Source organism: Aulostomus chinensis, chromosome 15 (assembly GCF_037954235.1).
Source record: "Aulostomus chinensis isolate RoL2024-O1b breed Wild chromosome 15, RoL_Achi_v1.0, whole genome shotgun sequence".
Taxonomy (NCBI): Eukaryota; Metazoa; Chordata; class Actinopteri; order Syngnathiformes; family Aulostomidae; genus Aulostomus; species Aulostomus chinensis.
Genome location: NC_141334.1, coordinates 22,293,975 through 22,319,039, shown reverse-complemented (window position 1 = coordinate 22,319,039; position 25,065 = coordinate 22,293,975). Strand labels below are relative to the sequence as shown.

The 25,065-nt window shown below is 39.5% G+C and overlaps 1 protein-coding gene across 1 annotated transcript; it reads left to right on the top strand.

Moving 5' to 3' along the window:
- Positions 1-1,759: 1,759 nt before the first annotated feature.
- LOC147249179 (uncharacterized) lies at positions 1,760-19,625 on the top strand. Its single transcript, XM_086226615.1, has 11 exons — positions 1,760-2,136; positions 4,937-5,057; positions 7,190-7,297; positions 7,396-7,432; positions 7,713-9,514; positions 9,616-9,646; positions 10,420-12,188; positions 13,211-13,262; positions 13,391-15,183; positions 15,286-15,322; positions 15,462-19,625. The coding sequence occupies exons 1-11, from the start codon at positions 2,042-2,044 to the stop codon at positions 16,991-16,993; spliced, it is 7,377 nt and encodes a 2,458-aa protein (XP_086082741.1). The 5' UTR covers positions 1,760-2,041; the 3' UTR covers positions 16,994-19,625.
- Positions 19,626-25,065: the final 5,440 nt, after the last annotated feature.

Here is a 25,065-nt window from a genome sequence, read left to right as displayed (position 1 = left end):
ACTCTAGATGGACAAGTCAAAGTTTAAACTCTTCGGTCAGCATCATCGTGTTCTATGTCTACAGAAAAGCTGGATGTTTGGTTGCCACATGCATTGCACCCACAGGGAAACACAGTGGAGATCCATCAAGGTATGGGATTCCATTTTGGACACAGTGTGGGCAAATTGATGAATAGGCGGTATCGTAAACAAGAACTTCTACCACAACATCTTAGTGCCTCATGGAATCCCTTCTGTACTGAATCGGATTTGTTGTAGGGTCACATACCAGTAAGACAATGACCCTAAGCCTATTTCAAAGCTGTGCAGAAACTATTTTACCAAGAAAAAGCAATCTGGAGTACTGGAACTAATGGGCTAGCCAAGTCAAAGTCCCGATTTGAATCCTATTGAACAAATTTGGGATTCAGTGGATTCAAATATTGATTGCACAAAAGTTTCATCTATATCAAATCTGTTGGAACAACTAGAACCTATTTGGCACTCAATAACAACAGAGACTGCCCAAAAGTACATAAAAATGCTAGCAAGAATGCAAACTGTTATCAAGGCCAAAGGAGGCCATATGAAATATTACAAGTTATTGGTCATTATGTGTGAAAAACAAATATTTAATTCTTTCAGTTTGTTATCCATCCATCCATTTTCTTCCACTTATCCTGTTAAGGGTTTCAGAGGGGCTGGAGCCTATCCCAGCAGCAGAAAGATTTCTAAAATATATATGGTTTGTTATTTTTATGAGAGGTGGTCTAATAAATTTGTTAAGCACTGTATATTCATTGAATCACTCTAATGATTGAAGAAAATGATTCTTGACACATTTTTGATGGTAACTCAACATCTTGACTGATTTTATTTCATAGATCAATCAAAGCCTGAAACTGATGAATACTACAAAATCCATTTGGAATGTTTAAAAGAGGTTGGATTCAGGGTTTTGAGTTGAAATACAGGATCAGAAAGATTTCAGTTATCAAATAAAGAGGTCTTCATCTTCATCTTGTGGCCTTCATCAGGGTCACAAGCCAAAACAAGGAAGCTTTTTGACCTCTCCAAATTTTCCTTCATTCTCCATGACCATTAAGGTTGGGGAAGTTGAGCCAGAAAACCCACTCTTCTTTGAAGTCATCTGATGCATCTAGGATGCAGGTCCAGAGAGTTTCAAGTTCAAATGAGAAGCACTGCCTGTTGAAAAGGATGTTTTGCACCAACATTTATTCCTTTCATTTTTACCCTTTTTAAATGTTATCCCTGTAAAATCCTTGTGAAACATCACAGTGAATACTAATGTGGGTTGGGCATTGTATATAATTGCAAAATTAATTAAATAAACAGCTGGTTTCAGTTACACAAGAGCAAGGAATGTCAAATGATTTGCTGGTTAATTTGATCGGCTGATGTAATAACAGCAAGGATATTCTACAGCTAAAATATAATGTGAAAATATTTTTTTCATGTCAACACAAATTTTTTTCATGTCAACACAACTATTCAGTACTTCACTGTTTACAGAATAAATATGAATTTCTGTGTCAACTCAGGTTAAAACGCTAAAAATATTTATTGAATAACAATTAAATGCTAAATAACCTGAGAGCAAATTGACACAGGGTTACCTTCTGGACAGAGCTTTAGGTAACGAAGGAAGATCCACCCTCATGTCATCTGCTTCTTAGCCAAGTTAAAGTTTAATTTAGAAGGGGAAGTGAACCAGTGGAAATCTTTGTTAGGTTTGGCCGTGTTGTTATACCCTCTGCAGGTCAACATGCTGTACTGCAGAATCCAGTTCCTGGTTGAAAACACGCTCTCGGTGACTCTTAGCTCAGCACGCAACATCAACTTTTAAAGCATGGGAGTAATCGGTGCTTGGTATGGCATATAGACTTTAAGCTGCTAGCATTAAAATATAACTATTGGAAGTTTGGTCCGGGACATGAATCTGTAGACTCTCCTGTAGATTTACTCACAGAGGGCTTGCCAGGTTGCAACCGCCAGCTAAGCTAGCTAACCTGCTAGCAAGCTAGCTCCATTGCAGTCCAAAATGACAGACTGCTGCGCCGTAGTGAACTGTGATTACCAGCAGGAAGAATCTGACAATAGCACCCCACTCTTCAGCTTCCCCCTGGAGCCAGAGCGGTAAGATAATTTCACTATGATTTCGATTCTATTTGAAATAGCTATTAGCCGCCAGCACTGTCGTTAGCTCAGCATCATGTTGGCTAACAGTGACACAACTCTGTTGAAAATGGCGCAGGCTAACGATACTCTTGAAAGAAAAGTCCGCGAGAAATTCACTCAGTTCTGTAATAATTACCCCTATACTTGACGTGGGTATTTAGTAAACATAGTCATTCGCCTTGGTGGTTTTTTATTTCACAATTCAAGAAAAGCTGTAGTTGAAAACTTTTGCTCCTGTAATTTTTTTTTTTTTAATCGCCGTCAGTGCACGACACCTACCGTCCCGGTAGTACGCTCACGTAACATTAGCACGACTAGTGTTAGCTTATCACTTTACATTGAAACCAACTTGCGTAATTGGGGCTATTGAATTCAAACACATGTAAACAATAAGTCATGTAGCAGTCTAGCTGCGCAGTGGTCGATGGATGGGAATGAGCTGAACCGGAAAAAGTAGTTCACGTGTCCCACCCCACAACTTGATACATTTAGAATATTAGCATTGCAAAAATAATCCTAGTGGAATTTTTGTTAAGTAAAAGGCAACGCTTTGGTTTTGGCTTACTCTTGTTAATTTACCACATCATATTCAAATTGTGTTGGCATATATTACGTATTGTAAACTGTTTTCTTGTCTGTAACAACATCTACTGCACGTCTGTCCGTCCTGGGTGAGGGATCCCTCCTCTGTTGCTCACCCTGAAGTTTCTCAGATTTTTCCCTGTTAAAAGGATTTTCTATGGAGTTTTTCCTCAGTCGATGTGAGGGTCTAAGGGCAGAGGATGTTGTTATGATCACCTGTAAAGCCCTTTGAGACAAACTGTTTGTGAAAACGGGCTATACAAATAAAATTGCCTTACCTTGCCTTGCCTCATATCAGTGAGTTTCTGTTCACATTCCTGCTCCCCAGCTAATGAATCCCACTCTGCCACGAGTGTATTTTTCACCTATCTAATATTGTTTTGAATGGAAAATATATTATTTGTGCATTGGAAAATCTAAACCGCCAATTTCAATAATGACAATATGTGTTCCCAAAACGGGAGAGATGGACCAAGAAAAGGGTGGACAATTGGCAAGAAAATAAAGCCATCCTTAAAATGGTGTAGACTTTGGCAAACTTGGCTGTCACTAGAACACTGAGGAAAGTGAGTTTTCAGGGTCTGTAAACTATGTATTAAACTTGGAAAAGCTGTTGAATTTTGGAAGTAAAGAGAAGCCTCCTGGAGAGGCTATAGAAAAAATGATGCATCATGAAGGTTTTTTGAAAAGTAATGGAAATTTTCTGCATGAATAAAGGCATGTTACAGTACAGTTGTTCACATATGTTGAAAAAATATTGGCTTATTGTAATCTACACATAGCTAGTCAATCCATCCATCCATTTTCTACGGCTTATCCTGTTCAGGGTGTAGGGGGCTGGAGCCTATCCCAGTTCCCTTGGGGCGAGAGGCAGAGTTCACCCTGGACAGGTCGCCAGTCCATCGCAGGGCCTACACATATAGACAGACAACCATTGGTTCTCACAGGTATACTTACAGTCAGTTCAGAGTATCCGATTAACTTAGTCCCCTCTTGCATATCTTTGGTCTGTTGGAGGAGGCCGGGGTACCCGGAGAGTGCCCACACAGGCACAGGGAGAACATGCAAACTCCACACAGAAGGACCCTGTGCTCGAGCCGGGGCTCAAACCTGAAACCTTCTTGCTGTGAGGCAAAAGAGCTAACCACTGCACCACTGCGCCGCCCAACTTAGCTAGTCATTAACTTCAATTAAAATATACTGAGTAGGGCTGCCACAAATACCATTATTAGGCTTCAAAGCTTGTGTGGATTACCCGTGTAGTTCACCCAAATCAAGATTCAATTGAATTCAGATTGCATTAATTAAGCAAACATTAACTGTAGAAATTTCTATCAGGTTCAATGGCTCATCAGAAAGTCATATTGGATATGGATAGGCCAATGGCAGATGTGGCACTGGACTTTTTTGAGGTCAACCCTACAGATTTGGAAGTTATTCTAGCTGTTTTTTTGACATATTGCCTTTGTAGTGTTCTTGAAAGACTGGCTGCCAAGCAGTCAGGTGCTGGTGACTTCAGTTGAGAGCTGCGACTCACAGAACTATGAAGTTATGGTTCTCTCTGTGAATAAGTAATGCTAATTCATGCTTTGCATTATGAATGATATGTGTATTGTTACACTACTACTGCCTTATTTTGGAAGATTGATGTAGCCGAATGAAAAACAAACAGTGCCATTGAAGACTGATTTGGGTGTCGATTTCCATGGAAATTCATGAAAATTCAGAGCCTCAAAGCATTCAGTCAGCCTCAATAGTGACGTTAAGCTTGATTTTGATCTCATTCATTTAATAGAGTGATATAGTGCGTACACTCCTTATTAGTCATTAGCCATGGTGACTGCACAAACTGTGTTTAATTTTGCTGGGGTTTTTTGTATTATACAACAAGTGGAGGGAAGCCTTTTTTAATGCAAAACACTGATTTAATGCATTCAAATCTGTGAACTTAAGCGCAGTGAGGTTTTCAAAACACGTGCAGGCTTAATGTACATGCAGCCCACTGGCATTGTGTCAAACACTTGTGTTATGTATTACAGTGCCTTCCCTTTCCACTTTTGGGGACCCTGATGTTCTACTGTCTTTTGTGGCAATTTGATACTGTATTAGTTTTCATAATTGAAGTTGTATGTCTTTTACTAATGATGTATTCTGCCATCTCTCCTGTATTTTTCAGCTGCAAACGATGGTTGAATAACTGTCGTCGGCAAGATTTGACATCAGAACCCCCTGAGGAGCTGCATAAACTGTACAAACTCTGTGCAAAACACTTTGAGCCCTCCATGATCTCTCAGGAGGTACAAATGAAAACACCAACTTTTGTACATGGAAATGGTATTTTATTTCCCCTTGTTAGGTCATTCTCATTAGGCGTGGTAGTATGTTTTTCCATACAGTCCTCCCAACATTTTAGCTGGGTATACAGTATTTGCACAAGGTGAGTGGAGGTTCGACCCGATGCATCAGTTTTTTCAGAACAGATCGCATCAGACAGGAAAAGCATTGTGGATCCAGTCAATTTTCAAAATAAAATCCCATGTGTTCCCACTGATTGCTAAAACTGACATAAAAAGGACAAAATGCATCCACAAATGCTATGTAGACATGATAGAAACAGAGAAACTGAAGGACAACCACCACATCAGTAGGATCTAAGTAAGTTTATAAAACTGAATAGGCAAAATGCAACTCATCTGACACACAGCTGGAGGAAATTTATGCTGCATGAACAGAGGATGCATGTAAATGAACAGTATCGCAACTAGAGCATGGCAGAACCATCTCCCCTGTCTTGAGCACATTTGTAAGGCAAATAGTTCGAACGACTTCTCTCTGTTGGCTCATCTTTATCATCTTGACTAAAGCCAAAATAATGCTAGGCAGGGGCAGTCACATTTTCTTCTTTGCGAGTTCTCCTTTTGCTTTGTCGAGCAGCTGCTGGTACTCACCATGGTTCTCCACTGAGCTGCGTGCCTGTCACACCAGTAGATCATGCAGCACATGACTGTCCTCTAGTGGTAGCTATTGCACACTACAATACATCAAATTAATAGAGGAGTAGTGTCTGTGGAATTGTTGGTATTGAAAACGATACCATTTGGATATTTTAATACCATGGTATTTTGTTATAGCCTCATACTACCCGGGTCTAATTCCCATATCATTATAGCGACCATAGAGGACATACAAGTATAATGCAATTAAATAGGACAGCAATCTTTCAATTTTTCAACACAGGTGTTGATAGTTTGTCCATCCTTCTGTAAATAAATGGGTAAGTGGTAGAGATACATATCTGTGTAATGCTCCAGTGAAACCCATTAATGACAGCAACATTATAAAAAATCCAACATTGTAATATCAGCACAATTTGGAACAGTGTGAACAAAATTAAACTATCCATTTTCTTCCACTTATCCTCTTCAGGGTTTGGGGGGGGAGGGCTGGAGCCTATCTCAGCAGCCTTTGGGTGAGAGGTGGGGTTCACCCTGGATGGGTCCGCCAGTCCATTGCAGGGCCAACACATATAGACAGACAACCATTCACACTCACAGCCACGCCTACGGTCGATTTAGAGTATCAATCAGCCTAGTCTATCTTGTGAAAAATTGCACCTAAAGCACATCAAACTACTTTGAAGCAGAAAAATGATCCCCTCTGCTCCGATTTTGCAGTTTATTGATTATTGATAGCAATGACTGTTGCTATTCTCATATTGTGCATCGCAGGTGGAACTGGTATATTTGTGTATTTCAGGTTGGCAACAATGCGTGTGGCACACTATATAGGCATCAGTTGATGCTAACGATGCATTTGAGCGCTAAAGCGTCAGTTAAAAGGATGCGGCCTTCTTGCAATGATGGTTTACAGAAAATAGCTGTGATAACCATTTAATTGGCTTTGAAAATTACACAAATATCTTTTAAAACAAAAGAGATTTTGTTAAGATTTTGTTCACACTTAGCTCTTGATTCCCAATACGATCATAACACTTTAATACAGATTTGATTGTGATGGAGATGTGATATTATGAAGAATGCATTTTTTTATTTGCTTATTTATACAATACCCAGGGAGAAGGTTACATCTATATTTCTCCATCTACACTGCTGTAAATGTGGTAAATATAATGTACTTTTGAGGTAAACAAAACAGTTAGCTGTTGCTAAACATCAAGCTAGTGTTTTGAGAATGTCAAGATTCTGCAAATGCACTTTGTCTACCAAGATTAGACTAAGATGAAGCAATGGGGAAACAGCTTCATTTCCCCACCCCACCTCCAACCTAAATAATGACAGTGGTTTTATTACTCTGATGTTCTAAATCTCAAGATCATCAAGTGTGAACTTGTGAAGTGACAGTTTTCATTTTTCGAACATTATTAGAATGTTGAGGTCTACATGAAAGTGATTTGTGTTTTGTTATCCAGAGTGGCTCCAGTCATGTCTTACGGGAAGATGCTGTTCCTACAATATTTGACTTTACAACACCCATGAATAATCAATCAACCTACAACAGGAAACGTGCTCGAGATCCTGTAAGTGTTTGTCTGTGATCACACTGAGTCATGACATTTTTCATCAACTTTTAAAATGGTACAAGTGTAAATTTGTAATCATTTTTTTCATCATCTAGTCTGAAGAGGACCCTACTTCTTTGAAGAAGACAAAAGGTACCAACACTGGTTTAGTGCATTTTTGCAAAACTTTTATGGTACATTTGGAAATTTATTAGGTATGGGTAGGTAAATCCAATGTGGTATAATTTAATAAATAACTTATAAAACTCAAGAAGGGAGGATTTCTTGGAGGTAGGTCATGTTAGGGTGGTTTATTTCCATGTACACATATCTGATAAACTGGTGAGAGTATGTTCAATTATGTTTGACCTTTTTGTAAATGTTATTTTATTGATAGAATCAGCAATTCTCAGTATTTGCTCATTCCCATCAGAAAACACAGCAACACTTGAAGTGAATGAGGAGTTGAAGGAATCCTCTGGAGAGAACAGCGCAACACCTGATCAGCAGAAGGAGAACCAAGCCCTGGTGAATGTATCCAGCTCCAAAGCAAAAGAGACTCTGAAAATTTACTTCAAAGAAATTCTGGCACTGACTGGGTTCAGCATCAATGGGGCAAACATCACCACAGACGAGCAGATTGGAGGTGCACGTGGTCAGCAATCTCACAATCGCATCTGTGTGGAGAAAATTGACAAGAAAGAAATCCTTCAGTTCAGCGAAGACCTAATGAGAGAAGAGATACAGAACAGCCTCCGACAGGCGAGGTTCTTTTCTATTCTGCTTCAGGATGTGACAAATATAGAGGGAAAGGAACAGATCCCAGTTTTCCTCAGGTCCGTCACAGTGGCTGGGTTTCCACAAAAGCACCTTATTGGATTCCTGCCATGCGATGTGGACGTGGAGAATCTCTTTCACATGCTTCTCTCCGAGTTACGCAACCAGTGGGGGCTGAGGATGGAGCATTGCCGAGGACTCACATATCTGGTTACAGGAAGTATGTGTCAGAAAATGCGAGACCTTACCTGCAGGATTCTACAGGAGTTTCCACAAGTGGTTTTATCACCAAGTGACCCATATGCCTTCAACATATGGATTATTCGCTGCATGCCTGTGCCCGCCATTCAAAATGTTGCAGACACTGTAGAACAGGTGGCCTCGTTACTCAGGAAGACACCAGAGCTGTGCACAAGATTGGAAGGGAAAATCCAGATGACGTATGGGCATATAAAAGGTGAAGTGGACAGGATCAAGGCAGCTCTCAGCGTGACTTGGGAATATGGAACTGATGCCTTCCAGACAATGTTGGATATTCTGGAGCCATTCCTGAACTGCATCAATGAAATGATTTCAAAGGTAGATGAAGATACAGCTGAACAGTTGGCAAAGCTCAAGCCTGTTTTAAAGAATTTCAATTTCATCATTACGCTTGTTGTTTTGAAGAACACCCTCTGCTGTGTGAGCATACTCAACTCCAGTCTAAGGGGAATAATTAGCATCAGCAGTACCTTGCAGTATACAATATCTAACGCCTTAAAGCTCGTAGGCAAGTACCAACAGGAGATTGCCATATTCCACAGGAAATGGTTCTCAGATGCAGTTGGTCGAGCAAAGAAGCTTGGAGTTGAGGTCATGAAACCTGAGATGGACCAAGGAGACACAACTGAAACCCCACTAGACGACTTTTACAGAGAAACCTTGGCCCGGCCTGTCCTGCAGTATCTTGTTGCAGAGGTCAAGCGAGTGTTCAGCACAGAGATGGTGAGGATCCTCAGGTGGCTGTCTCTAGTGCCATCTTACATGGCTGACCACAATTTCAGCATTCGCAGAGATAAGGTGGCAGATGCTAATTTGAACAACCTGGCAAGGCCTGACACATTTTATGAAGAGCTCGGTTGTTGGGAAGTGAAGTGGAGGCACGCAAGCAAGCGCAGAATCCTGCCAACAACTGTATTTGCCACACTCAAGATCCCAGATATTGGGTTTTACCCAAATGTGCAGAGCTTATTGAGGGTGTTAGGCACTGTTCCTTGTGTAAATGCAGAGGCAGATGTCTATGGTCAATACCACATGGTACTGGAACGCTGCCATGCCTACCTTAGAGCCACACCTGAGGACCAAAGACGATGTGGCATGGCATATATCTATGTCAACCAAGATGTGCACTTCAGTGTTGAACAAATGGTGGAATCATATGTCCAGAAGCACCCAGATATCCTGCAGCTGCTGCAAATGGTAAGTAAATTGTCAGACATCATAACTTTTTTATAACAATTTTACAGTCAACTTTACTGGCATTACAAGTCTGCCTGCATTTATTTTTTTAATCATTCTAGGATGATGACACAAAAGAGAAGCCTTCCCAAGGTGAGATCATTTTAAGAAATATTTAATTTATATTTCATTAAGATATTTAATTTTGCCGCGATCATGATAAATTACAAGTCATTTCTCAGTTAACTTCAAAATAAATATTTTCAGTTGCTCTGTCCTTGAAAAAGTGCTGTAGACCTAAAACTGGACAGCAGTCCATTTGATAGCTATACTATCTACTATATACTACTAGATATACAATCTACTACTATCTATACTATATACCCTAATTAAATTAACATTAAACATGCTTGTGTAAATTTAAATTAAATTTTGTTAATCTGAAATCCTCCCAACACACTTTTTTGATTAAAAAAAAACCCAACTCATATTCGGGTTCATATGGTCATGAAAAACCTGGACAAGTCATGGGAAATGAAAATGGCAAAAGTTTTGAAAAATAAGGATGGCAGAAAATTTTGTAAAAGTTGAGAAAATTTGCTCTGCAGATACTTGATTGTAGATTGCATGTGGTTCAGTTAACACAATCTGTTGTTTTATATGGATTTACTTAACTCAAGGTTATGTTGTTTCTAACTATATAGCTTGTCATTACTTTACTTCATATATAGGCTTGTACATTTTGACCTGGATTTCTGTTTGTTTTTCATGTGAAAATGGATGTTTCAGAGAATTAATTCCGCTGACTATTTTTTCTATAAAGGTGTTAAAGTCATTGAAATTTATTAATAAAAATGTGTATGAATCCTGTTGCATACTTTGCCTTTAATGTCAGTTTCCATGACCAGTTCCACCTGTCTTTGTAGTGACAACCCATGGAAACCATGCTGAAAAGGACACTGAAGAAGAACTCCATCTCATAAATCTAGAGATGGATGCTGAAAGGCTGGTGGAGATGAAGTGTGCAGAGACTGACAGAGAAGCTCTGAAATCAGCTCTGCAGGCTGCAGTGATTGCTGCATATAGCAGTCAAAGCAGGCAACAAAATGAGGTGTCTGCCACTCAGGATGGGGAAGTCGAATATGTCACCAAGTCTGAAATGAATGAAGTTCTCTCTGTGTGCGAGAATGCTGTTAGGGAGGGAATTCTAATGGAAGTGGGGAACTCGTTTTTCTCCTTGTTCATTGACCGTGTGGTGAAGTTTGGGGAGAAAGACTATCTTCCACTTTTCCTTAGGTTTGTGGACAGTTTTGATGTCATGCGACTGGAACTGATGGGATTCCTAGAGGCAGATCTTGATTGTGATGCCATGATACAGCGTCTTTTAGAAATAGTAACAGAAGAGTGGCGTCTTGATTTGAATAACTGCAGAGGTCAAGCATACCTAGGCTCTGGGAATGTTTCCTACAAGCTGAAGGCTTTTGCCTGCAAAGTGCAGGAGAAGTATCCTCTTGCTATAAGCACACATAGCTCTTCATACTCTTTCAACACATGGTGGTCAAAATCCATCCCAGTGCCTGCTGTTAAGAGATCTCTGGATACATTTGAAGACGTTATGATGTTTTTTGGCAGCAGAATTGCTTTAGAAAAACAGTTAGACCATGTAATAGCCTTTGGTCTAAGAGAGAGCTACGAAAAAGTCCAAGAATTGCAAGGCAAATTCTGTTCCATTTGGCAAGAAAAGCATGATTCCTATGAGGTGTTTGTTCAGATGCTGGAGCCCCTTGTTGAGTGTCTGGAGAAAGTGAAAAATAACCCACAGAGATGGAAAGCATTTGTATCTGAACAAGCTGGAGCACTCCTCAACAAGGTGATGGAATTTGATTTCATCATAGCTATGGTGGTCTTGAAGAATGCCTCGTCCTTCACCAGAGAGTTGAGTGCAGGTCTCCAGAAGGACCACTACAGTGCTGCATCCCAGCTTTGCCAAATCAGCGGAATTGTGGCTACTCTAACCAGAGTAAAAACAAATATGAAGGTGTTTCACCAGAACTGGTTTGACGAGGCCTGTGCCATTGCACAAAGTCTTCGAGTTCAGATTGAAGTGCCTGACAACTCTTTGCCAAGGGACAGCATGGTTAAGCCAGTTGGGTTTTATAAAGATTGCTTAAGCGTGCCACTTGTAGACAACCTTATCAATGCAGTGAAGGATCATTTTTCGGAGGATCACAAAGAAGCTCTCAACTTTCTCTCCCTGGTTCCTTGCTCAGTCACAGTCAGTTACATGTTTGAGAAGCTAAAGTCAAAGCCTCCTCTCTACAGCAGTGATCTTCCTGATGCTGACAACTTCTTCACAGAGCTATGCTGTTGGAGAGTAACTTGGAAGACCAAAGTTGCTTCTGTGACCATCCCAAGCTCAATATTTCACACACTGCGTCTGCCACTCATGCAGTACTTTGGGAACATCAATACACTCCTGAGGATCATGTCAGTGCTCCCCAGCACAGCCTTGGAGGACTGCGGCGTTGTGATGCGGCACAAGAAGTTCCAAGAATACCTGAGAAACACAAATCCCTCAGACAGGTCCCTGTGTTTGGCTGTGCTACAGGTGGGCACAGACTTCAGTAGAGACTTAGACCGTATGGTGTCCCAGTGTTTAAAGGTTACTCCACAAGCCTTGGAGGGCATCTGTCTGGTAAGTGCTTGTATTTGGTAATTTAAGTGCTAAATCTTTAAAGATCTCTACTTATGTTGTAAGATGTATTTAACAGTGATTTATCAGGTATGTGTCTAATGGTTTTTCTACAAACTGTTCTATTATTTTCTGTAGGATATCTATTCCAGTTCTTCTTCAAAATATGCAAATGTTGTTCATAAGTTTCCTGCTTCACTTCAAAAGTACACTCCCAATATTTGCGCATCCAATGTTTCTATTTTCCCCTTTAGAATTGTATGTTGAATATGTGATCACAATTTGATGTTACAAATCCTGATAATCCTAATCTAGTCTGTTGATCTGCACATTCATCATTCATGGAGGGCTAAAAGTCCATGTGAAGGTACAAGAAGCAAAGAAAACATTGACTTTGAAGTGGAGAGGGACTTAAAGTAGCTATTACAGCCTGATCGATATTTCTGTGTGGCTTATAATTTCACTCAACTTTGGCCTATCGTAGTTCAGATTTGTGTATTTTTGTTGTCAAATACATGCTATTATGAAAACTTATGTAGAGCATGAATTAGGGGTAATTTACAATTATTAAATTCTTGGTTATGTTTATTATTTCGGTGCACTGGTGTAGTTTTGGACAATTAGGTTACTTTCAACTTCAAAATGTCCTGCCTCCATCTTGAAATAAGTAAAAATTAAAAAAATAAATAATATATGATAACTGCATTGAGGCATTATCGTAAAATGGAATGCTGGATGATAGAGGTATTTTTTTTGTTTTGTTTTTTAACTCCCTTGGTATTACTCTGCACTAGCCTCAACAGCCACTATCAGCCCAGGTCTAGTTATTCCAGTACATTGTTGTATAGTTAAGTGCAGTAATTTTCATCAGTTTAATGTTACACTTTAAAATATCCTGCCTTTATACAAAACATTTTCACAAGTGCTTTTTAACCACATTTGAGAGATTGATTTTCTTATACCCTATTCCCAGAATTGGTTCTCATATTGGTCCCCTTAAACATTTGCGATCTCTGTATTTACAGGACAAGGAATCCAAAAGTTTCAACAGAAATGCTGAGGATAACAATATGGAAGGTACGGTGGCAGAAAAGTTTTAAAATGTGATTATCATCAACTCAATTCAAATACTGTGCATTATTTGCTTGTGCTGGGTTTGTGTGATTTATCAATCATTGCCTTTTATGTTTTTTTCTGATATGTAGTTGATTGTGTCAAGGAAAAAACTGAAGGGATCAAAATTCAGCATTCACCTGACAGGATTGAGCACCAAGACACGAAGCCTGCAGATGAGAATGGGCACTTGGGAGATAACCGTCAAAGTTTGGCGAGCGTATTCAGACTGGCTGCACAGCTGGGTAAAAAGAACTGCAGTATCTCTGACCTCCCAGAGGAGGAGCGAGAGCTTTTCATCCAGGAGCTCAGCTTGTGCCACTGGTTCCAAAGGGAGAACAAATGTGCACAAACCTTAAAGGAGGATGAAATTGTTCAACTTCTCATTGATGGAATCAGAGATGTCATACTCAAGGAAATACAGGAGTCTCCATACTTCTCACTCATCACGGACAAACCTTTTAAAATTGCTGAAAAGACACACCTACCTGTTTTTGTCAGGTATGTTGGAGAATCTGCTCCAAAAGTAGAGCTGATGGGTTACTTGCCATTTGACGAAAACTGTGACGTTGATACGCAAGCGAGGAACCTCGCCAGGATTCTCACTGAAGACTGGGGTTTACCAATGTCTCACTGTCGAGGACAAGCATTCATGCACTTGGGCTCAGGTTACCAAAGTCTGAAAAAAATGTCTCTGGATTTTCTCAAGAGCTATCCACTCTCTGTGGTAACACCAAGTGAGTCTTGTGGCCTTGCCCACTGGCTTGCGGGAAGTGTGCCTTGCCCCTCAGTAGCAAAAATGCTGGATATCACAGAAGACCTGCTCCTGTTCTTTGATGAATCTCCCTGCTTGGAGGGACAGTTGGCACAGGCAGTAGATGGGCTACTCAATATGCCAAGAGAGGCCCTGGAAGAAATTCCAGAGACATGTTGCTCAAGGTGGAAAAAGCGAGAGGACTTCTTTGACATACTTGCTGACACATTGGAGGGCATCCTGAGCTGCTTAGATGCTGTCAGTTCCAGTGCTACTGGTGCCATGTCGAGGCATGCACAAGTTCTGTCAGCTGCTTTGAGAAACATGGATTTCATTGTCACACTTGTGATCTTGAAAAATGCTTGTGCTCCTCTTCGTAACTGTAGCACTGTCTTCCGCTGTGGAAACCCTGCTGATATTCTCTGTGAAGTTGAAAAAATCCCATCTATCATAGAGGCTCTAAAAAAAATGTTGGAGAATGTCAGCACTGTGCATGCTACTTGGTTTGAGCAAGCTTTCCAGTTAGCAACCAAGGTAGCTCCTGAGCAAGTGTGCTTCTCAGAGGAGACCAACAGCTATGATTCTCCAGAGATATATTACAGGGAAAATCTGAGTGTTCCCCTCCTCAGAAGTCTCATTGATGAAATGAAGTACAGCTTCTCCGACAGTCATCTCAAGGCCCTGTCGGTCCTGGCTCTGCTGCCCTCCTGTAATCCTATTCTGTCAGAGTCTATTGATAAGCCATTCAGCCTGTACTTAACAGATCTTCCTGAGCCGGAAGCTGTCGAGCAGGAAATCAATGCCTGGGCTGCTGTCTGGAGAGAGAAATACCAGGATGTCGCTCCTCCAACATCCATCGCTGAAACTTTAGTACATCCTGAGTCGAAGAGCCACCCAACAGTTACCTTACTGCTTCGGCTAGTAGCTGTTCTGCCAAGTGTCAGTATCGAGTGTGATCTGATGAAGACTACTTTGAATTCAATGAGGGACCTGCTGAAAAACACTGTATGTAAAGGTAACAGAACGGTTCACGTGATGCTCCTCTCTCACTGGACAACTCTACAGAGACTGCCCGAAGTTATTGCCAAGTGTATAGAGGTTGATCCAGAGAGCAGTCCATGTCTTTTACAGGTCAGATAGTACACTTTCATCCAAAAATGTAGTTTTAAATCATTGCAATCACTGTTGCATACCAAAGTTGTTGTTTTGTTTTTGTTTTTTTTTAAATTTCAGGTGATTGAAACTTTACAAAGACTTAAGTTGGACAACGGTAGGTGCATTCATAGTAAATGTTTTGTCTGTATTATATTATAATCATAATTCTAGGCAATAGTGTAACGTGTGTAGTGTTATGTGTAAAGGTTGGTGTTCTTCATCATGCTTTTTTTTTTTTTTTTTTTTTAAATCAGGAGGCGTTGAGGTAAAACCAGTGGCACCAGCAGAGTTCCATGCCTCCAGTATAGCAGAGAAGCCTGCTGATGAGAGAAAACCTGCTGACACTGAAAGGATGATGGAGCTTGTTCAAGGACCAAGAAAAGCAGTGTCCTTTTATGAGCCACAGCTACGGGAACAGATGCTTAAAGAACTCTGGGACTCTCAGTTTTTCACGGTTATAACTGAGCAAACTGTTGATATCGATGGTGGACTGTATGTCCCCTTGTGTATCAGGTACTTGAACAAAGAGGACATCCAATGTGAAGAAACCCTGGCTTTCATCCCCTTCAGTCAAGACCCAGTAGTCCTTACAGATGCGATTGAGACTGCCCTGTCTGAAAAATGGGGGCTCAACATGGAGTACTGTAGAGGACAGGCATTGCTGAGTGTTGGGGAAGTTGGAGCTCAGATGAGGGCTGTAAGTTTAGCAATAGCCAAGAAGTACCCCCAGGCAGTAAGAACTGTTAGCTCTGCTTTATCCATCAATGTATGGCTGGCAAAATCGTCCCCGTCAGAAGAAGCAGCTGATGGAGCACGTCTGATATTTAGAATACTACATTGGCTCACAGATGATGCAGAACGGCAGAACAAACTGGAAGACATGATCATTCATGTGTTCCAGCACAATGAAGGAAAGGGTACTGAGCTGAGGGACAAACTTGTCAAGAACTGGGAGAAGAGTCATGACATGCATGAGGTGATGGTGGAGATTTTAGAAGCAGTCTTGCTCTGCTTAAATGAGTTAAAATGTGAGGGAAATACATCAAACCAGGAGCAAGCTTTGCAGTTCTTTCATTCCATCAGAAATTTTGACTTCATCCTGTCAACAGTGGTGCTGAGGAACGTTTTGAGTTTCACGAAAAAGCTAAGTCAGTCGCTCTTGGGTAAACCATTAGACATGTTACTAGCTGTAAATAATTTACCTGATCTCAAAGCAGTCCTTGGTAAACTAAAGGAGGATATTGACACCCATCACAAGGCCTGGTTTGAGGAAGCCATTGTGCTAGCTTCTAAACTTCACATCACAATGTTGCATCCAGTGCTTCTAGAGCCGCTAAGTGACTTCTATAAGGAATCAGTGAGCATGAAGGTTGTGGAGCACTCAATAGCAGAAATTGATGACCTCTTCACAGAAAAAGTGATGGATACCTTGAGGTGTCTGGAGATTGTGCCTTACGCAATGTCCAAAGTAGAAACCACCATTCTCAGTGGTCTTGTGTTGCGCCTGTACAAGGAGGACTTGCCAGATCAGGTGTCCCTTCACTCTGAGATTAAGTTGTGGAAGGAGAAGTGGTTGGATCCTCTAGCAGGCTATCTCCCGACTACAGTGCTTGATACTCTCAAGGCGTCACAGATCAGAAGTTTTAGTAACATTGAAACTCTCCTTAGACTCCAGGTCATTTTGCCATTTTCTCGGAGGGAGAGTAACTTCAAGCAGGGAAAAAGAAGCTTAAAAGAGTTCACCCAGCAGGAAACAAGATCCCTCACTGAGCTACATCCTCTGTAATAGCAACAGGTCTTCCATCGTGGTTCGAGGAAACATTTGAGATGTCATCACCATCATACTTAAGGACTAATGTGTCTCAAACCACATTTGAGGGTTATGAATTCACTATCTGTGTACATTATTGATCTAAACTCTTTGTTTTCCTTTTGTCTTTAGTATTCGAACCAAGCCCTTTGATATGTTTTTATTATTTTTGTAGTTTGTTCAGTTCTGCCCATTGGGACCAATGTCTTGGCAAGAAAAAAAACAGTGCTCCACAAGATGGTTACAAATGCTCATGTGCCTTGATGCAAAACTAACAATTCACCACATGTAACATGATGCAGAAAAATGTCCCATTGGCATTGGAAACAGATCTATTTTTGTCATGATCAAAATCATCAGTGTCACCCTAATGAGTTAATCATAAGTAAATGGCACCCTTATCTTTTCCTGGGCACAAATAGAAATGGTTCATTGCATTTTGTCTCCTGATGATTTCCCATGCTTCCTGTCTCTTGCAGGAATGAATTTGCTGTATACCTATCTTTGAAAGAATGTTTCCTTAATAGGAAGAACCTTCTATATATTTGTCAAAAAAGTAATAAAATGGCCCAAAAATATTTGTTTTTGCTTTCTGTTTTTTTTTTTGTTTTTTGTTTTTGTACGTCTGAACAATCTAATAGGGTCATATCTCCATATCCCCAGTAGGGTCTTAGACTTAACACAAGATGGCGCAGTAAGGCCATATTTGTGTTCTTCAAAATAGAAAAAGATGAAATGTGCCAGTAAGGATGAGAGTATTGAAAAGGTCAGTATGATGGATGTTTTGGTCCATTATCCTAATACTAGCTCAGTCATTGAAAACCTGGAAAGTAATGCTATTGAAGATTGGCAAATTTAAGTTTTTGGGAAAATAAAATCAAAAATTCTTTCAGGGAAAATGGAAATTTCTCTCAAATATCTGCATTTCATAGTATATGTGTTAAAAATGAACCCTGAGAAAGAGCTATTATTAATTTACTTCAGTCTGTTAATGTTGTATCCAACTAAGTAACCTATTAACCTTTAGTAAAATTTTGACATAAATTTCTCAGTTTATTTTTCTATGTAAGTGGATGTTTTAGAGAATCTATGGCCAGTAAAAAACTCATCTCAAATGTGTGGACATTTTTTGGAACAAATATGTATGAATTCTTGGCACTCCCTTGTCTTATGACTGTGTTGTTACAGACCTATTTTTCATGGAGGGTGCTTTTTAAAATGTGCTGATTTCTACAAAGTATGGGACCTTGTGCACGTTTTAATGATTAAAAATTATTGACTGATTCTCCTATAAATTAACAGGGTTGGAGTAATTTTAGGTCATGTAATCAAACTATCCTTGTATCCAGCATTATCTTCATTAAGTATTTATTTTACTTTTTTTTTTTTCCTTCAATGTGGGTATGTGAGGTAGACAGGTCGACTGTGGATTTCCCAGAAATGCAAATCCTTTCTCACTGGCTCCATCATTGCCATTGTGTTTTGGTTAATAAGTGATTGTGAGCAACAAGTGTATTCTGTAGGCCTTCAGCTGAAGAGGGTCAGTTATTTGCTCTGCTTTCTGATGTTAACTTTCTAGGAACGTCAACACTTCACAGACACTGTACTGACATTTAAGCATGATTTTAACACTTTGTTTTTCTGGATTCCTGACAAATGGCTGCTACTGGGTTCCTCATTCAGATTTTAGACAAAAATTGAACCTGTTCCATGATGAATCAACAGTATAGTCTTTTTTTAAATTCTGGTTTACTTTAGCAGGACAGCTGATTGGTCAATATAATTGACTGCTTTAGGGATTGAAAGGAGTTTGGAGCGTCAGTCTCAACAGGTCCAAAGTAGCTCTGTTTATTCCTGGAATATTCAGAAAAGGTAACAAAACCGTACAGCAAAATGAATAAACCCTCAATTAGATCCAGATTATGTATTTGCCCATGAGTGCATTTATGGCTACACATATTCTTCCTGTAAACTGGAATAGCAGATGACTCCCTGACAAAGCCCTGATTGTCAGTGCTCAGCTCAGTATGAAAGGAGAATCTCCTTGTTCCTGCTCAGCTGCTGAGCAAATGGATCTATCTCCCCTGTGGGGTGCCGGCAGCACTGCTCACTGATCGAGCCATGAGTCTGGTGTATTTATTTACACATATAGGGTGCAGAGGTGGACTTTAAATCTCAGGTGAAATCTTAGATGAAGCACAGACAACAGAGGACTTCCATATATATATAATTTGAATTTATGTGTGCACCAGAATTCCTGCTGAAAGTAGAGGCTCTGCAATTATGGAAGACCAATTCTGTTGACCAATTCTCAAAGACATATGCTTGAATCACTCATGGGGATGCTCAAATGCTTCCACACCTATTGCGACCACAACGACAAAAGGCTCAATTAATATGTTGTAATTGAGTGTAAAAGTCCTTGTTATTTTTGCACTGCTCCTTGAATATAAGCTGAAGTGGATGGATGATGATGTAACAGTTTTTTTTTTAATGAGGAGCTCCTTGACATTCTTATAATTCTTTCTTGAAGGAGAGGAAATGATCAAAATATAACCTGATGAAACAATGACAATGAACAGTGAATTCAATTGATATTTATTGTATAATTCAAAAATGTTCAATAATGACTAATTGAAATCAATACTCTCTCTCTCTCTATATATATATATATATATAAATATATATATATATATATATATTCAGTGCATATATATGTATATGCATGCTGATGTCACAGTTTTTAGTTTTTAACTTGGAGCTGTATGTCCTTCACATTCTCATTAATCTCATCAATCAAGTCCCTTTTAACAAAATGAAAAGTATACTGAGAAATTTACATAAACTTTCCATCTTGATTCTCCTTGGCATTTCAAACACTCAAAACAGATTCTTAACATAAAAATATGAGGAAATTGGTTCAAACACTTTGGAAAAATAAGCACCGTGTGGGACAAGAGCACTGACAAGAGAAACAAATAAACATGTTGGGTTTGTATTTCTCACTTTAATTTGTGTGTGTATGTGTGTGTATGTGTGTACAATACAACAGTATGGTATTGTGGTACTATAAAAGTATTGAATTCCATAGATGTAACACAAGCACACACACACGCGCGCGCACACAAACACAAACAAGTTTTGTGGAGGAAGTTGAAGAGTTAGCTGGCACAGTAAATGGACTAATTTAACTCCAATTTATGATGTGCCTGGTAATAAGACAAGATAGCAATGAGTATAATTAGCTGTGTCACTGGAATCCTCTCTTTAGTGCTTCTCCCATAATGCCTTTTTGACCTAACTTCCAATCAGAGTAACCATGGTGACCCCCACAGGCTCTGTGAGTGGTGCCGCACAACTTATGCTAGCGGCTGCTCTGTAGAAGCACCATATGACATTCAAAAGTGCCACCCATCTGTCACTTGAAAGAGTTTCCATCCTCAAAGCACAATCGAGACAGAGGTTATAAAACAAATGGCATACAAAAGAAGAGGGTCCAGTCTTGTCCTGTGGGCAACAGATTGGACAGAGCCTGTTTGTCCTGTGGCCATCCCCACTGTGAGCTTTCACGGGCGGGGCTGATGGGATTTTCGTGTGGCAGAACAGAGCCTGTCCCTGTCTCAGTTACTGCCTGATTAGACAGTTTGGATCTTTTAGAAATACTGTGTATGCTACATAATGTTCTTGTTATCAGCTGGCAGAAGATCCTTGTGCTCACTGCTTCATAGATAAGAGGCTAAATTAAACAGTTACAGATATGGTTCACTGATTGTTTCCGTTTGAAAATTCCCTTTTAAGTTCTTGCTTTGCATTTAACTGTTAATCTCTTGGTTTTGATTACAATAGGAAAATTCTCTGTGGTTCAAATTTGTAATAGAGAACAGGCGGAGATGAATGCACCTCAGGGTTCAGCCTTCTATTTAGTTATCAAAAAGTGTTTGGCATTAATGTGAAATTAGGAGGGAACATATTTACTTAATATGCTTGTCAAGCTAACTTTCAAGTTATTTTGAAATATTTACCCCAGTTGGAATAAAAACATTAACATAACTAAATTTTGATTAATAAGCCACAGATTGGTTTTCACCGTTAGAGTACAGTGTAGGGGTTTATATACATCCTGATGGGGGAAGGGGGGGGGGCGTGTTCCAGGAAAACAATAGTAACCCTGCACCCATTCATGCCCCACAGCAATATTAGGTTTATTCTCTTGAGGTTCAAGGGAGGAGCTAAACACTTATGACCACCCTACTAAGACTAGTTCCTCTCCACACAATTTGCTAAAAGCATTTTTTTTCTGCATTTAAACTTCTCTTCAACATTTGAACTGTAAAAGTGGTTTTGCTGCACAAGATTTGTGATCCATAGTTTAAGTTTCATTGTGAAATATTTCTCAGTTGTTAATAAATGACTGAATGACAATTTCCATGTTTATTTCACACACACACACACACACACACACACACACACACACACACACACACACACACAAACACAAACAAGTATAGTTGTCTTGATTGATTTTTACCTTCAGGAGTGAACAATTCATTTATATTTTGTTATTATTTTTTAGATAGTTTTGACTTTTGAGACAGTCTTCAAAACTGGGTCATGGGCCTCAAGTTGGTTGCTGGTGCTTTTAAGTGGGTCATCAAAAAAGTTGCCGAATTTCTGCCGGTCTTTTGAGATTTATATCCCCAACTCTACTTTGGGCTGAAGAACTCATCTATTTCAACCACATTTATAGTTTGTGCTACAATTCTGCCATATTTATTACCCAGCCAGCTATCATTTAAAAATGATCTACAAGGTGTCTATTGTTTCACTGACAAGGGAAAATAACTATAATAAGCCAGCCTGTTAATGTCACCTAAATGCATTTACTTGGTCAAATGTATTACATATTTACATTTGTGTCTTCAACAGCATGTATTTCCCACATATGTAAAATTTCATTGTGATTTATCAAATGTATTTGTCTTTGAAATGGCAATTCAAGATATTATAAAGTGATGTGGACAGGACAGCAATAATTGTTGACTTCAGTCTTCAAGTCTGACCTTGTTTGTGATGGTCAGTCATTTTTAAGAAGTGGATTCTCAATCATTTTTTTCCCCTGGGGAGGATGCATCAAAAGGAATCAATCTAATTCATTGACTAATAATCATTCAGCAACTTACTGCTCATCTTGAAATTACAAAACAGTTATTTATTATTTGAAAAATAAGACAGACCCAGACAGACTTCAATCATTCCACCAGTAAGCCTAACATGTCAAAAGTTGATTCGAGTGACAGTTAGAAAGGCAACGCTATCAACATGAAAATGGTGTTGATCATGGACAATCCATCATAACTGTGCTGTTATTCAGCTGTTAGCTGACATGAGTTATTCCATTATCATGACCTCCAGCACTGCCTCCCTTGAGGTGCCCGCCTCCTTTCTGTAGCTTGGAAGGTGAGACGTGAGGATCAAGGGCTTTAGTGTTGAGTGTAACTCAGGAATGGCGAGCCTGAGTGTAAAACTTTCTCTGTAGACGGGCCCGGTCCTGCTGGATGCGGCTCAACTCCCACACACACTCCAATCTGTGCCCATTCACAGTGGACTGCTATGTAAAACACATTGAGTCTCTCTGGAACTGATATCAGAGCCCTGTAAATAAGAAACACACCTATAATGTTATCATTCGGACTGTTGCTGTGGACCCTGTTTGGCTCCAACTCTGAGACTGGATCTGGGTATTCATGGAGGAGGCCAGTTTGTTTTGGTCGGTCAATAAGTCCTGTTACAAAGAAATTCTGACATCAGATCTTTTTTTCCAAGTGGTGCATGGGTCCAGCCATATTAGTGGCATCAGATAAAGGTCAAAGTTGGGACAACTGCTCTCCACTGGCTGTGTGTGAGTGCTGAAGGTCCAGCAGATTCTCAGGGAAACCATACATGACTTTCCAACAACCCTCTCTGCTGCATATCACTTACAGTTTGAGTAATAATGAAGGAAATCAGCCAGCAAAGGAGGACTAGGAATGGTTTTAGTCGCAGTGTTGTATTTTGGAAAAGCATTCATGTGTGCTCAGAACACAATATCATATCACACTGCATTACCCATTGATTACATTCACGCTAATGAGTAAGTGGTGTTTTAGAGTCATGGTAATTCAGAGAATCATTTCCAATTCACTTCCATCTAGAAATATATTATTCTTCAACTAAGACAATGACAAAGTTTGTGTCTGACCATTTCTTTCATTCTGACTGCAGAATAAAAGCAACTTGGTTTACAAATGAGGGACAGAGCTGAACAGAACCATCTGGGTCCCTTTTTGAGTTTTGATTGCATTTCTTTTGTTACTGGTTCAAGCGCACAAAGGAAAAAAAAAAAGCTAGCAATGTTTGAATGTAAAGTTTTTTTCTACATAATATAAAACATGCAATGTGGATATTTCATTTCATTGTTACATATTTTTGATAAAAGTTGAAATCAACATATAGTAGCCTATAATTTCTTGTTATTTTCAGTATTTGCTGCAATCTTTTGCCATATTTTCAGAGATAAAAGTGCCTTATATATCAGTATTGTCTTTTCAGTTGAAGTCATTGCTGTGGCATGTAAACCAATACAATTTGTGTTCAAGCAGGGCATCACGTAAAAGAAAGGAGCAAATTACTGAACTCTTGTTTATAGATGGAAGTATAATGATAGACAAAAACATATTTTCTGAAGCCTCATCTAAATTCTCTAACAAAGTTAACCCTTTTTAGAATAATTGGTGGTATAAATAATACTGGCTTCTGCTAAGCATGATCAGGGCACTTTATGGTGTGGAGGCCTTTCGGGATTTTAAAAGGTAGTTTATGGGAGTGTGATAATGACACCAGAGCAGCTATAAAGACGCCATAAAAAGGTAGTAAGATCACCGATTCAACGACTCCACACTGAAGCTGCTCTCAAAAGAGTATTATGGGATTGTGCATTACAGAATTTACAAACCAGGTTACTGAAAGAAAAGAAGGTCTCATATACTCATATAGTGGCTGAGGGTGTAGTCAACATCGACAAATAATAGCTGGCTCCAATTCCTTCTTTTCCTTCTCTCCTATGGGAGAGAAGTCCACTGAGAGCTGTTAGTTATGTTCTTTTTGTGTTCCTCTTGCGTTCCACTTTTTTTTGGGGTGGGGTGGGGGGGTGGTCAATTTGATACCCAGTTGCAGATCAGAACTCAAAGAGACTTTAAAATGAAATATAAGCAAATATACATCTGAACAGAAGGAATTAGAAATTAAAGCCAGAATTGAATACGGATCTTCAGGAAATTAGAGTATCCCCAACTCAGTTGGAAGTTTTATTTCCACTCAGTGGAATGTATGTCATGTCAGTGTAAACTCAATTATTTTTAAAGCTGTGGAGAAGTTGCTGTTTTCTTTTTTAAACAAAATATAACAGGTGTCTCTTTTCTCACAATGTATTTGTAAATGTAGTTGTACAAGCTAAAGTTACACAAGATACCCAAACAGAACATTTACTACAAGATGCAAGTTTATTATATTGGTAGTAAATGTTATAGCTACTCAAATATTTTAAAGGCACCAACCTGTCTAAGAGAAGTAGTGCGTCATGTGTCCACCCTCAGTCAACTCTTTCAGCGCTTCACTGAAAATCTATACCAATGTATTCTTACTATCAGCCTTTAATTATTTATCTGAACACTGAGTTAGCTTTCATCACCACAGCCACAAAATTAAAACAAACACAATACCATACCGCAGAAATTGAGCTGGTGGTGACCATCTTATTTGGGACATTCATTTATGCTTAAACTCAGTTATTTGTTGAATTTGAAATCATGTTTGCTTATTGTTGTTGTCCTTTAAAAACAAGTGTTTCTCCATCACCTGGATAGCTGGAAATGGTGTCTTTTTTGCTGACCAAAATCACTTTATGCAATTTTGGCAACAGTGAGAGTGCCATCTGTGAAATGACATGTGATGTCATGATGGTTTTTTGTTGTTGTTGTTGTTGTCGTAAATCTCTATTCTCATACTTTCAG